Genomic DNA, 13,869 nt, shown 5'->3' on the forward strand with positions numbered 1-13,869 from the left:
CTGATAATATTATTATAAACTAAAAGTGAAGTTAGTTATCATAATTGAATTGAGTGTACAAAATTAATATGAACATGATAGTTAGTCCAAATAAACATGTGAGTACCCTGTTTTTAAGAGTTTAGTGGCTAATTTATTTTTTAATTATTATTATTGTTATTATTACTATTATTACTGTTATTGAGATAGTTACAGGTTTATTGATAGTGTTATTAAGTTTTATTAGTTATTGTTATTACGGTTGTTATAAATCATTTTTAATAGTTTCACTTCCAAGTGCATTTCCATACTAATTAACGTTGATATTTTTTTTATTGTTATTATCATTATTATTTTAACAGTTATAATTATGTGTTGATTATTTATGTCAGGGTTCTAGAGTAATTGGACTGAGATATTTATATGTTCGAGAACCATATGATCGGAGAATAGAAACCTATCTAAGAGCCGCTGACTTTTACAATGTTCTCAGATTCGAAAAATTCTCGGACAAACGGCCTTGATAAATGCCTTGGTAGAACGGTAGAATCCAGTGACTCATACGTTCCATCTCCCTATAGGTGAATGTACTATCACTTTAGAAGATGTAGCTTTGATACTTGGTCTTCAAGAAACTGGGCTATCAGTTACAGGGCCAACCAACAGTAATCACAGATCCATGGTGCAAGAATGTCTGATGAACTTTGGAGTTGCCCCAACAGCGAGTGAATGCAGAGGTAGCTTTATCAAGCTAACATGGTTGCGTAATGTTAAGCATGGCATAATTTTGAATTCTCATGAGGCTATGGAGTGTTATTCCAGGTGCCACATTATGTCGCTGTTCGGTACCACGTTATTTGCTGACAAATTATGTGCGGGGGTGTATTGGAAATTTCTACCCTTGCTCCGTGATATTCCTAGAATTAGGACATATAGCTGGGGATCAGCTTGTCTTGCCCACTTGTATAGGTCTTTGTGTAGGGCCACCCAATATGATCGCAAAGATTTAGATGGGCCTTTAGCATTGTTGCATGTGTGGGCTTGGGAACGGATGCCTTTCCTTGCACCAATTCGCCATCTCCCGACTTTCCCGTTAGCTTGTCGGTATGACCTCTAAGGATATTTATATACTGATGTTTTATTAATTTACTACGTAAATGCATCATATTGATGTAACATTATTCAATGACAGGTGGAATGAGTGGGATGCCCCTTCAAGTGAGTTTACACGGTGGACACCTGCACATTTTAGGCAGATGCTTGATAACATTACAAATGCTAATGTATGTCATTATTATTACTTATGTTTCATTCGTCCTCTAATTTTATACCATGCGTTATTTTCATTGTTAAGAGGTGTGCCTAATCTAGTGTTTTTATGTCGACACAGTTTTTGTGGGACCCATATAGTGCGCGACATCTTGGACCCGATTTCGTGCTGCATGACATGTATGAGGATGCACGCATGTGGCTTGCACCGTCTCCACTCATTTCCTTCGAGTGCATTGAGTGGTGCCCAACCGATAGGATTAAGAGACAATTCGGGAGACAACAAGACCCACCCGAAACACCAAAGGTTCTTGAAGATGCACACAACATGTTGTTAACGGGTCCAAAAAATTATAACTGGGCCCAACAGTGGAGTGAATGGATTACTTTGTGGCAAGACAGACAATGGGATGTGCTTGGTGCAGAGATAGTTGATAATTTCGACTCGTCAGATGTTTACACAGATTGGCACCATAGAGAATTTGCTGAACAGATACAGTTGTCCGCTCGTGTAGACCAACCACAACCGCAGCCATCACTCCAGGCACGTCCACGGTCGCCATCGCCACAACGACAACCATGTCCACCACCGCCAACACACCCACCACAGACACAGCCACTTTCGCATCCTAGTGAAGTTGGATGGATTCCAACTCAGGATGAAATGGCTATACAAAACATGCCAATAGAACATCCCTATGTCGCATCATTTGATGCACCAAATACTCATCACAGCCCACAATTGACAGAGGCAATGGCAGAAACCACCTGGGATCAGATCATCGGGTTCATGCAAGATCCAAGTACGCCCCAAATGTCTAATGTGTTGGATCCGACACAACATCCTATATACCAGCAGAAGTTACATCCGGAAAAGATGCCACAGCCACCTCAGGTGGTGCCTAGTAGATTGTCATTCGATTCATGAGTACATCGACCTACCAATTCCTCTTATTCAACCGCTAGAGTGTCACTAGATTCCAGCAGAAGCGATTGGGGTCGAGGTATTGGTCATGAGTACAACTCTGAAACTAGTGCATATATTCCAAGAATTGATCTTAATCTCATTGATTCATCAATCCAGGAGACAAGTGAAGAAGACCAGTTTGCACACCGCAGATACGGTTCATACCGTGATAAGATGGACTTAAGTGACGAGGACAATGAGGAAGAAGATTCGGATGAAAGTGAGGATGATGATGACGACAAAGATAACAATGGGCAGCCTAGGCCGACCAGAGGTAATTCAATTGTAATTATTATAGTGTGATGGTATTGTGGCATCTGTCTGTATTATTATCACTCTGAGATAAATGTGCTTTATGTTATAATTATTACGTACATGTAGATTGAGATATGTTGTTAATGTTGGCAGGTGTGACTGGAACAGCAGCAAAACAAGAACGGGATAAAGGCTACAATTTAAGGGTAGATCCACCCCGTCGCAGCCAAAAGAGATATACCCCATCAGCGATAAAGAAAGCAATGTCGAACAAGTACAAAAAAGTGGTTAACACAGTAAAGAAAAAATTTACAAAGTATATGTAGCAAATTGGTTTGTCATTCCACGATGTATTTTGTGACTTCAAAATTCTAGTTTGATGTGCTAGTTGCCTTTATTTATGTACATGCTATGACAAACTACTAGATTCTACTTTGATCTACTACTTAATGGCAAAGTCCGTGATGTTAATTTTATTTATGTACTACTAGAATCTATAACCATGCTATGAGAAACTACTATATTCACTAAAAATATCAATGCTTAACCTGGGAACATACTTTTTCTTCATTAATAGTAGATTGTAATTGGCAATAATATACTCAACGTTGTTTTAATCTGTAACGTACACCCTTAGCCTTTCCTGTATAATACACTTACGGTGGGTCTGCCTCGCGTGCACTAGTTCCGGCGCGCTTGGGGGCACCTACTACGACTGTGTCCTTCTACACCGCATAGCCTACAACATCTCGGACCTCGCATTGATCGTGTGTCCATCTCATTCAAGAAGCGAGTTTGTTTGGGACGACCTTTGGTAACTCTCTTAAGTGAAGGATTAGGTATCATCCGTGGCCCTCCATACACCGGCCACGTTGTTGGGTTGCCCAATGGCCTAAATCTAGCTCTGTACACCTTTCGGATCTCATTCATCCGATACACCTCGTGAACGTAAACTTGCCAATCAAGACGTTGGTTTGCACAACATGCAAAAACGTGACGACATGGAAAGCGATCAACTTGAAAATAACCACAGTCACAGTGCCTACGTCGCAGGTCTACCGCATACTCAACACCGCTGGGCATCTCCCTCACCTCGAAAACTTCATTCTGCCGATCGAAGCAACTAACCATGATGTTTCCAGCCGCAATCAAATTTTGCTGAATCTTTTCGGTCACTATTTCGGAGAATAGGTGTCCGGCTCGAAGACGAGTCTCAGCGCCATCCCTTTTCCTTGTGAACAACTCATTCAGTCTATAAGAAGTCGTCTTTACAAGTGCTGTGCTGGGAAGATTGCGTGCACCCTTCAACACCCCATTGATGCATTCCACCAGATTTGTTGTCATATGACCCCATCAATGGCCACCATCATATGCCAAAGAGTGTTGCTCACGGGGAATCCAATCTAGCCAGCAATTGTATGCCTCACCCCGACTGCGAAACCTCTGGTAACGGATTTCGTATTCATCCACCGTCTTAGAATAGCCTGGACAAAAAGATACAATGAAAACACACAACGATAACCACCATTGGAAACATAACCACAACATGCATAAAATATTATATAGAACACATTGTTAATTACCTATGTTCACCACAAGCTTTTGCATGAACGGTGCCTTGAACTTCCTCAAGAAGTTCGATGCTATGTGCCTAATGCAAAACATGTGTCTGGCCCTTGGCGGTTCCCATGCTCCATCACAACGAGAAACTGCTGACCTAATAGACTCGTGACGATCAGAGATAAGTCCCACCCCATCCTTCGTCACCACATGGGTTCACAAATGACGAAGGAAAAAGAACCATGCATCTGATGTCTCCCCCTCTACAAGCACAAATGCAATTGGCACAATATTGTTGTTACCATCTTGAGAAACTGCGACCAACAACGCTCCTTTATATTTTTCATACAAGTGTGTGCCATCTACCTGTACAACTGGCTTGCAGTGCCTAAATGCTCTTATACATGGGTAGAAACTCCAGAAAACTCGATTTAGAACCCTGACATCCTGAGCCAATTCATCCCCGCGGTAGCAAGGTAACGTTTCATATTTGACAGCTGCTGATGGCTCTTTCTTCACCATTGCCTCAAACCATATGGGCAACGCTTCATAAGAGGCTTCCCACCCTCCAAAAATTTTTTCAACTGCCTTCTGCTTAGCCAACCATGCTTTGCGATAACTAATCGTGTAGTTAAACTTTGATTGGACATCTGCAATTACTGATCGCACCTTTATGGATGGATCGGCCTCTATCAATGGCTTAATTGCATCTGCAATAGTGTCTAAGTCCAACTTCAAATGATCCTGACAAATAGTGGCTCTAGTACAAGTATGACTGCCATTATATTGTCTAATCTCCCAACAATACTTTCTTCGCATCAAGCTAACCCTGATAAGCCAATCACAGCTTTGCCCATATTGCACACATTTCGCGTAAAATGTCGTCGGCTCAGACTCAAAAACCCAATAATCAACACCTCTGTGAATGGTATAATCTTTAACTTCCTTGATCACAGCCTCTCTAGAATTAAATTCCATCCCTATGACAAATTCACCATCCTTGACCACAGGTGGATCTGCAATAACACCGCCAACCCATATTTACACGGTGCATAATATTAATACGCAAACATAATATTTAAAGTACTAATCCAAATACGGTGTGATGCAACGACAAACCTGCATTGGCATACTCCGAAAATTCTGGAGCATTCATGGCATCGAGATCCAAAGCACGCATGAAAGACAGTTCTTCGAATGGATGCTCACTCGCTAGTGCATTTGCGACGTCTTCGACGTCCGACTCAATGGTGCAGTCCTCTTGTTCCTCATCTGCATTCGGATCAACGAAATCATAATTTCCTTCATATTCCTCTTTACTGTCACCGTTATAACTTTTTCCATCGAAATCATGATCATCTTGTTCCACCGTATTCGGTAATTGGTCAAACTCCACGTACAGCTCAATAACAGATACTCGTGATTGGGCTTCATAGTTGATTGAGAACATCTCTTGCAGACTTGTGTTATCATTGATGCACATCGCATGAAATTGAACGAATCCACCGAATACTAATATAGGTCGTCTGTATAAAATATTTGTCACTCTCTTTGGCATGTGAGGATCTATATTCTGACAAATATAACTCTTAAATTCTTCGAACGACACCATAAAAGAAAGAACAGAATACAAGGATTATTACACATAAATATCACACCTTCAGCTGTTTTAGATAAAATTTGGCCATTATAATAAATTTTAAAACTAATATTATTATTCATTTTTATGATCACGAAAATTATATTTCTATTATAATTTTTAACACGAATTAACGAAATATCACAGTCTCAAAATGAAATATTTATATAACTAACATAAACAAAAAAATTTACCCAATAACAAACAACAACAAAAATTGCTTGCACACAGTAAAAAAGAAAAACAACAAAAAGAAGTAGAAGTAGAAGAAGAGCATTAGAAAGAAAAAAAGAGTTCGAGAATTGCAAGACATTACATTCACGCACGCACTCTATATATAGAGAAGTTAATAAATAAATCATTACTCACGTTTACGAATTAAATAATTTTAAAATAAAAAAATGAAATCGGCACTAACGATTCAAGTTCCATAGGTTCAGAAATTATTTTTGTCCTACTTGAAATCGTAAGTCCCATTTTTTATCTTTTTTGTCTTATTCAAAAATCAGTAGTCTCATTTTCACAATTTTTTGTCCATTCTAAAATCGTTAATAACGATTTCTTGTTATATTTGTTCAACTCCTATATCAATGCATTACACTAAACTAACATAATATCTCCATAATACACCTATGCTTTCATAATATCTAAAAAATTTAGCCTAACATGTTCTTAAACATTATTAGAGTATATAATTATATATATATTATAAAAGTAACGCAATGCACTTATTAAGTTATCATACTAAAGACTAATAATTATATATATTATACTAAAAGTAATTATATTTAAATTAAAGTAATACAATTTAAATAATATAAAATATTATTTTTTTCTTCCATAGTAATATTGTATTTATTTATTTTATAGTTTAATTTTAATATATTAATAATATAAAATATTTTACATATTTATCAATTATTTTTATTCTTTGTTATTCATGTAGTTAATATAAAAATTAATTATTTTTGCTGACATAGTATTAAATAACTAAATATATTGTAACAAAATTTTAATTTTATTATAATTATCTATATTTATTTAATTATTATTGGATCAAACAGTTTGATCAGTAATTCATCGGTTAAATTATTAATCCAGTAATCCAATAACTTAGCTAGATTGATTATCAGTTCGATTTTAATAACTATAAATATAACCATATAATAATGTATATAAAAAAATAAAAATATTCTAATATTTATAAAAATAATCACGACTTAAATATAATAATGCAAGAGTTACTATATTTAAGGAATAAAATAGAGTAATAGCATCTATATTGATATTANNCTATAACACTAAATATAGTAATATATAAGGAAATAAAAATAGCTATTTAATTATAATAATGCAGAAATATATGTGAATTAAATATATTCTAACGTGTAACGAAATAATTATTGGAGTTGGAATGTAGTAACCCAATAACACACCATAAACAAGGTCGATGTTGTTGGATACTCTACCGTATGGTCCACAGATAAAAAGACAGTCCTAAATGCCTTGGCTAAATATAAAATGAAAAATTCTTCGCATACAAGCGATTAAGGCTTGTAAGCCTTATAAGTCCAATTAAAACTAACGCTCAAAACGCGCTTCGAACCGTTTTTCTTCCTCTTCGTCTTCTTCTTCTTCTTCTTCTTCTTTTTCGTTTCTTACTTTCTATTTCTCCTTCTTCTTCTTTTTCTTGCTACACGTTCTTCTTCCTCTTCCTCTTCTTCTTCTTCTTTTCTTTCGTTTCTTGCCTTCTCTTTCTCCTTCTTCTTCTTCTTGCTGCACATTTTTCTTCCTCATCTTCCTCTTCTTCTTCTTCATTTACGTGCTTTTCTCTTTGTTTTCTTTCTTCGTTATTCTCGATTTTCATTGTTTTTTGACATCAAGCTCTAAAATCATTTTTGAAGAAGAAGAAGCAGCAGAAGATGAGGAGGAGAAAGAGAAAGAATTCTGAATTATGTATAGGTGTACTTCAATGAATTTTTGGTGTATTTCTTAAATTCTTTGGGTGTACTTTTGTAATCCTTTGGGTGTATTTCTGTAATCTTTTAGGTGTATTTCTATAATCGTTTGGGTGTATTTCTGAAGCTCCATTATCTTCAAAACGATTTCAAAGTTTGATTTCAAAAACCATGAAAATTGAAAAAAAAAACGAAGAAGAGGAAGAGGAAGAGGAAGAGGAAGAGGAAGAGGAGTCGTTCATAATACATGGTGAGTGTAACGCTTTGAAAACAGGAAATGGTTGAATAACGCATTAAAAGGCTCGTATGTGTAGCAACTTGTAAAACTTGCAAGTCAAAAAGACTTGTATATGTAGCAGGTCTCATATAAAATATATTAATTTAATAACTTCAATTAATTGCTATAATTAATATATATTAACTCATTATATTATTTTATAATAAGTAGCATTCTAATATTTGAAATGCTGATCCGTCGCATTTTAGTGTTAATATGTATATCTCTATTTTTTTAAAAATATTTTAAAAGAGTATATTTTTTGAAATTATATGAAAATTAATATTTGGAACATGAAATACAAACACTTTAATAAAAAAATCTATGAAGATGGTGGATACTATGATAAAGAGGAAGATTAACATCATGTATTTATAAAAAATAAAATGGGTCGGCGCAAAAGTTAGAGAATTGGATACCTCCTGATTTAAATTTTGGTATACAGAAAAAGTGAAAAATAGAAATTGGGTAGGTATTATTATGAATAAGTAGTGGAAAAAAGACGTAATAGATGTCAAGAGGATGGGTGATTTGATTATCGCTATCAAATTTGTGGTGGAAGGATGTACTTTTCATGTGATTAACGCCTATGCACCGCAAGTGGTCAATATCGAGGATGAAACTATTTTGAACGTTTCCTCAACTTTTGACTTTCTCATCGCAAATACATGCTTTAAAAAGAGAGACGAACATCTTATACTTATAGGAGTGGCATGACAAGCTCTTAAATCGACTTCTTTTTGTTAAGGAGAGTTGACTGAAAATTTTTCATTAATTGTAAAATTATTTCAAGAGAGAGTTTAACAACACAACGTATGATGTTCGTCATGAATTTTTGCGTTAAACAAAAATTGAGGAAAAGACATCATACGAATAATTCAAGGACGAGGTGGTGGTAGATGAAAGGTGAGGAACAAATAAGCTTCCTAAGACGGGTAGGAGAAGAGACAGAGTGGGAAGGGGATGGAAACGCGGAGGAGATGTGGAAGGAGATGGAGGAAGTTATTAGAAGAACAACAAAAGAAAGTTTTAAATAGATAAGGAGTCTTGGTGGTGGAATGTGAGTGTACAAGAAAAGATAAAAGGCAAAAAGAGAGTGCTTTAAAAAGTGGTCTTTATGCCGCAATGCAAATAATTTGAAAAAATATAAGGCGGCTAAGAAAGAGACAAAAGTCATTATAAGTGAAGCAAAAACAAAAACATATGAGGATTTTTACCAATTTTTAGGTATGAAAGAAGAAGAAGAAAAAATATATAATTGTAAAGCAACCAAGTAAGAATGAAAAAAAAAGAAGAGAAACAAAAATAAAAAAGCATAAACAATGAGGTGGAGAAAGGGCCTAGTGAAATGGAAATTGGGCTAGCTTTAAGTGGCCCATTTAACACTTTGCAACAGAAAAGGAATGGAGTAGAGCCCATACAAGGGATTCATAAGCAAAAGACTTCAATAATGCAGGAGGTGGATCACATGGATAGAAATGAACGAGTTGATGAGATCTCTCACAAGAACTGAGAAAGTACAGATGGGCCTGGGAGAAATGATGAAGCATTAGTATTCAAGAGGATTGATGTGCACCAAAATCCAGCCAAGAACAATTTTCAATTAGGTAATGAGAAAAGGGCAATCAGGAGAACAAAAAAGAGCGGGAAAGAGCAGGAATTGGATTTAGACAGAGGAGAAATTAGAGGCAATCAGGAGGGACACAAATATGACAAATTTGAGAAGATCCGGGCACTATGGAGCCAAGAAAAAATGCCAGAAAGAAATGAAAAGCAAATTCACATGACTGAAGATGGACGGAGTTACATTGTTGAACTTGTAGATGAAGAAAAGAAGGAAGAAAAGTACAGCAACCATGCAACGACAGTAACATATGAGTATGAGATTGATTTGGTTCAGAGGATTGTTCATAGCTTAAAACTTGAAGAGAAAAAGGGAGGAAGAGGCACATGTACAATTAGAGGACATTACTGAAGAAGCAAAATACTTGCCATAGTTTCGGGGAACAAGTAAGAAGAGCAAAATGGTCCAAACAATTTCATGGAAGGGGCAACGAATGCGAAAAGAGCATGGCAATGAAGAAGCAACAGAAGACATGAAGGCCGAGGAGGCGGGCCTAATCATGCCCCCAACTCAACCATGAGCATCATAAGTTGGAACTGTCGCGGGTTAGCGGCTCCTGCGACAGTTTCGGAACTACATAGTCTATGTAAACAGATTAAGCCGACAATAATCTTTTTAATTGAAACAAGAGAAAAAGAGAAGACTGTAAGTAGAATTAAGAAGAGACTTCATTTTGAAAATGCCTTTTGTGTAGAACCCCGGGGTCTGTTCGGCAGTCTATGTTTGTTTTGGAATGCAATATATAAGGTTGATATTTATTTTTGGTGTGATAACTATATTAAAGCTCGAATTGTGGATAAAGAAGAAAATATGTGGTTATGCAATTTTGTATATGGTAATCCTAATTTTAAAAAAAGACAAGAGCAATGGAGGGAGATCACAGTCAGTTGCAGAAATGAAGGTGAACCTCAGCTCTTCATAGGAGACTTTAACGATGTTTTGAGTCAAGAGGAGAAGGTGGGACTGCATCCGAAGCCGCAGAACTAGGTTAGAGACTTCAGAAATTTTGTAGATTCAAATGCTCTCATAGATTTGGAATTGAAAGGAGAAGGGTTCACATGGTTTAGCAATCCAAGAAATGGATTTGTGACAAGGGAAAGAATAGATAGGGCGTTGGGCAATTGGGAGTGGAGGATGATGTATCCACATGCCTGTCTTTCGTCAATGCCTGCTATTAGTTCGGATCATAGTCCTCTAATTTTAGATTTGAACCCTGTGCATAATGTTAGAAGGAGTTTTAAGTTCGAAGCTTTTTGGGCAGACCACAAAGATTGTGAGAATGTCGTGAGAAGGAGCTGGAGTAAACGAGAACCTAATGGCTACGAATGGGGGAGATTAACTAATAAAATCAAGAGTTGTAAGGATGAGTTAAGAAAATGGAGTAGAACTACGTTCAAACGGGCAAACAGAGAGATTCATTGTTTGAAGGAGGAACTTAAAAAATTACAAGCCTCTGATTTTTTAGAAGAAAAACAAGAGCAGATGCAGAATATAAAGGAGAAATTAGCTAATTTGTGGAGGCAAGAGGAGACGTATTGGGGACAGAGAGCAAGGGTTAAATGGCTGAGACTAGGGGACAAAAACACCTCTTTCTTCCATGCAACCACCATTCAGAGAAGAGATAGAAATAGAATTCAAAAATCGAAGGATGCCTCAGGACAATGGTTGAATAGCAAGGAAGAAATAATGGAACACATTGTTAATCATTTCACGAATTTGTTCACTTCCACAAGAAGATAGAATTTTGATAGTACCATTAGAAAAATCCCTAAGAGAGTTACAGAGGAGATGAATAACGAGCTGCTGATGGAAGTTTCAGATGAAGAAGTTAAAAAGGCAGTATTCAGTATAGGAAGTCTCAAAGCACCTAGGCTTGATGGTTTGAATGGATTGTTTTATCATAAGTATTGGGAGGTCATTAGTAAGGAAGTGTGTGAAGCAGTGAGAAGTTTCTTCAAAAATGGATACATACCGGAGTGTATTGGAAAAATTACAATTGTATTAATACCCAAAACCAAGAACCCTGAAAGTCTTAACCAACTAAGACCCATTAGCTGTTGTAATTTTATTTACAAAATATTGGCAAGGGTCATAGTTTTAAGACTTAAGGGAATAATGAAAAAATAATATCACTGATACAGAGTGCATTCGTGGGAGGACGTCTCATTCAAGATAATTTAGTCATTGTGCAGGAAATATATCATAGCCTTAACAAAAAAGCTAGGAATGGATCTCATGATATGGTGGTTAAATTAGATATGAACAAAGCATATGATAGGATGGAGTGTGACTTCTTGGAACGGGTCATCACAGCTTTCGGGTTTCATGAACGGTGGGTAAGATTAGTGATGGAGTGTGTTAAAAGTGCCAATTACCAGTTCAAAATCAATGGGGACTTGTCAAGGAAAGTGAAACCACAAAGAGGATTACGACAGGGAGATCCGCTTTCGCTCTATCTTTTAATTCTTGCAACGGAAGTGTTTACTATATTAATGGAGTAAGTACAAAAAGAAGATATAATTTCAGGCCTAAGAATTGCCCCAATAGTCCCAACAATTACGTATCTCTTATTTGCAGATGATTGCATTATTTTTTCCAAAGCAAAAGAAGAAGAGTCTTATCAGATAATAACAGTCCTTAATGAATATACAGAGGCCTCGGGGCAAAGAATAAATTTAGATAAATCTGGTATTACTTTTGGACATCAAGTCTCAATACAAACAAGAGTATGCATTGAAGAAATACTAAATATGTCATCGTGAGAATCCCCAGGAAAATATTTAGGACTACCTGCAATTTGGGAAAGATCTCAAAATCGGGCTTTGTCGTGGATAGAAGAAAGAATGTTAAACAAACTTGAAGGATGGAAAGAGAGGCTACTAAACCAAGCTGGCAAGTAAATTTTGATTAAAGCAGTTGTACAAGCCATACCAGCTTACGCTATGAATGTGATAAAATTTCCCAAGCAGTTTTGCAAGAGAATCAATTCAAGAGTAGCGCAATTTTGGTGGGCGACATCCGAAAAGGAGAGAGGTATTCATTGGAAGAATTGGAATATAATAACAAAGAGTAAGATCGAAGGGGGATTGGGCTTCAAGGACTTAGAAATGCAGAATATAGAGCATCTTGCAAAACAAGCATGGAGAGCTTTGAAGAATCCAGATGCAATTTGGGTAAAAATCCTACAAGCTTTTTATTACCCAAAGGGCAATTTTCGGGAGGCGCAGGTTGGGAAGAATTCTTCGTGGATATGGAAAAGTATTCTGCATGGACGAGAATTGCTAAGGAGAAAAAGAAAGTGGAGTGTTGGAAATGGCTCAAAAATAAATATATGGAGGGATAATTGGATAGCTGAAGTAAGTAAGGTGCTGGAGAATGGTAGACAAGATGATCAGAAAGTTGAAGAGCTTATTGAAGTGAGAAGGGGTTGGAATGATAGCAAAATCAGAAGCATGTTTTCGGCAGAAATTTGTGATGCTATTATTAGAACCCCATTTAGTTTTGTGAATAAGGAGGATAATTTATACCGGCCTGCAAGAGAAGATGGTATATATACCATAAAGACATGTTATTTCACAGCAAAAAGAGAATTTCAATCTCGAGGTCATGGGAACCCATCCACAAGTGATGCTAGGAGGGAGTTGTGGAAAGAAATTTGGAAAATGGAAGTTCTCTCTAAAATCAAATCATTTTTGTGGAAGGCAGCCCATGATATCGTGCCGGTAAATTCAAATTTGTACAAGAAGAAAATTGTTAGGAGTCCTGGTGCACGAATTTGTGATTCGCACAACTAACCAGCAAGTGCACTGGGTCGTCCAAGTAATACCTTACGTGAGTAAGGGTCGATCCCACGGAGATTATTGGTTTGAAGCAATCAATACTTATTTTATTGATCTTAGTCAGGATGCCACAAAGTTGATTGGATTTTACTTGTAAGAAGCCAAACTATTTAAAATTGTAAGTTGGAATAATAAAGAATACTAGCGTTACTTGTTGTGCAGTAATGGGGAATATGTTGGAGTTTTGGAGATGCTTTGTCCTTTGAACTTCAACTCTTCCTTGAAATCATTCAACACACGCAAGGCTCCTTCCATGGCAAGCTCTATGTAGGGTGTCACCGTTGTCAATGGCTACTTCCCATCCTCTCAGTGAAAACGTTCCTATGCTCTGTCACAGCACGGCTAATCATCTGTCGGTTCTCAATCAGGTCGGAATAGAATCCATTGATTCTTTTGCGTCTGTCACTAACGCCCAGCCAGTTAAAGTTTGAAGCACGTCACAGTCATTCAATCCCGGAATCCTACTCGGAATACCACAGACAAGGTTTAGACTTTCCGGATT

The 13,869-nt window shown here is 36.8% G+C and overlaps 2 protein-coding genes across 2 annotated transcripts; one reads left to right on the top strand and one right to left on the bottom strand.

Moving 5' to 3' along the window:
• The first annotated feature begins 2,227 nt into the window (after positions 1–2,227).
• On the top strand, positions 2,228–2,810 carry LOC127742560 (chromatin modification-related protein EAF7-like). Its single transcript, XM_052255182.1, has 3 exons — positions 2,228–2,252; positions 2,333–2,489; positions 2,624–2,810. The coding sequence occupies exons 2-3, from the start codon at positions 2,390–2,392 to the stop codon at positions 2,794–2,796; spliced, it is 273 nt and encodes a 90-aa protein (XP_052111142.1). The 5' UTR covers positions 2,228–2,252; positions 2,333–2,389; the 3' UTR covers positions 2,797–2,810.
• Positions 2,811–3,823: 1,013 nt separating this feature from the next.
• LOC107468842 (uncharacterized) lies at positions 3,824–5,513 on the bottom strand. Its single transcript, XM_016088215.1, has 4 exons — positions 5,150–5,513; positions 4,298–5,046; positions 4,054–4,228; positions 3,824–3,954 (listed from the first exon to the last, which is right to left on the bottom strand). The coding sequence occupies exons 1-4, from the start codon at positions 5,511–5,513 to the stop codon at positions 3,824–3,826; spliced, it is 1,419 nt and encodes a 472-aa protein (XP_015943701.1).
• Between the last annotated feature and the right edge of the window lie 8,356 nt (positions 5,514–13,869).

Source organism: Arachis duranensis, chromosome 10 (assembly GCF_000817695.3).
Source record: "Arachis duranensis cultivar V14167 chromosome 10, aradu.V14167.gnm2.J7QH, whole genome shotgun sequence".
NCBI classification, from domain to species: Eukaryota; Viridiplantae; Streptophyta; class Magnoliopsida; order Fabales; family Fabaceae; genus Arachis; species Arachis duranensis.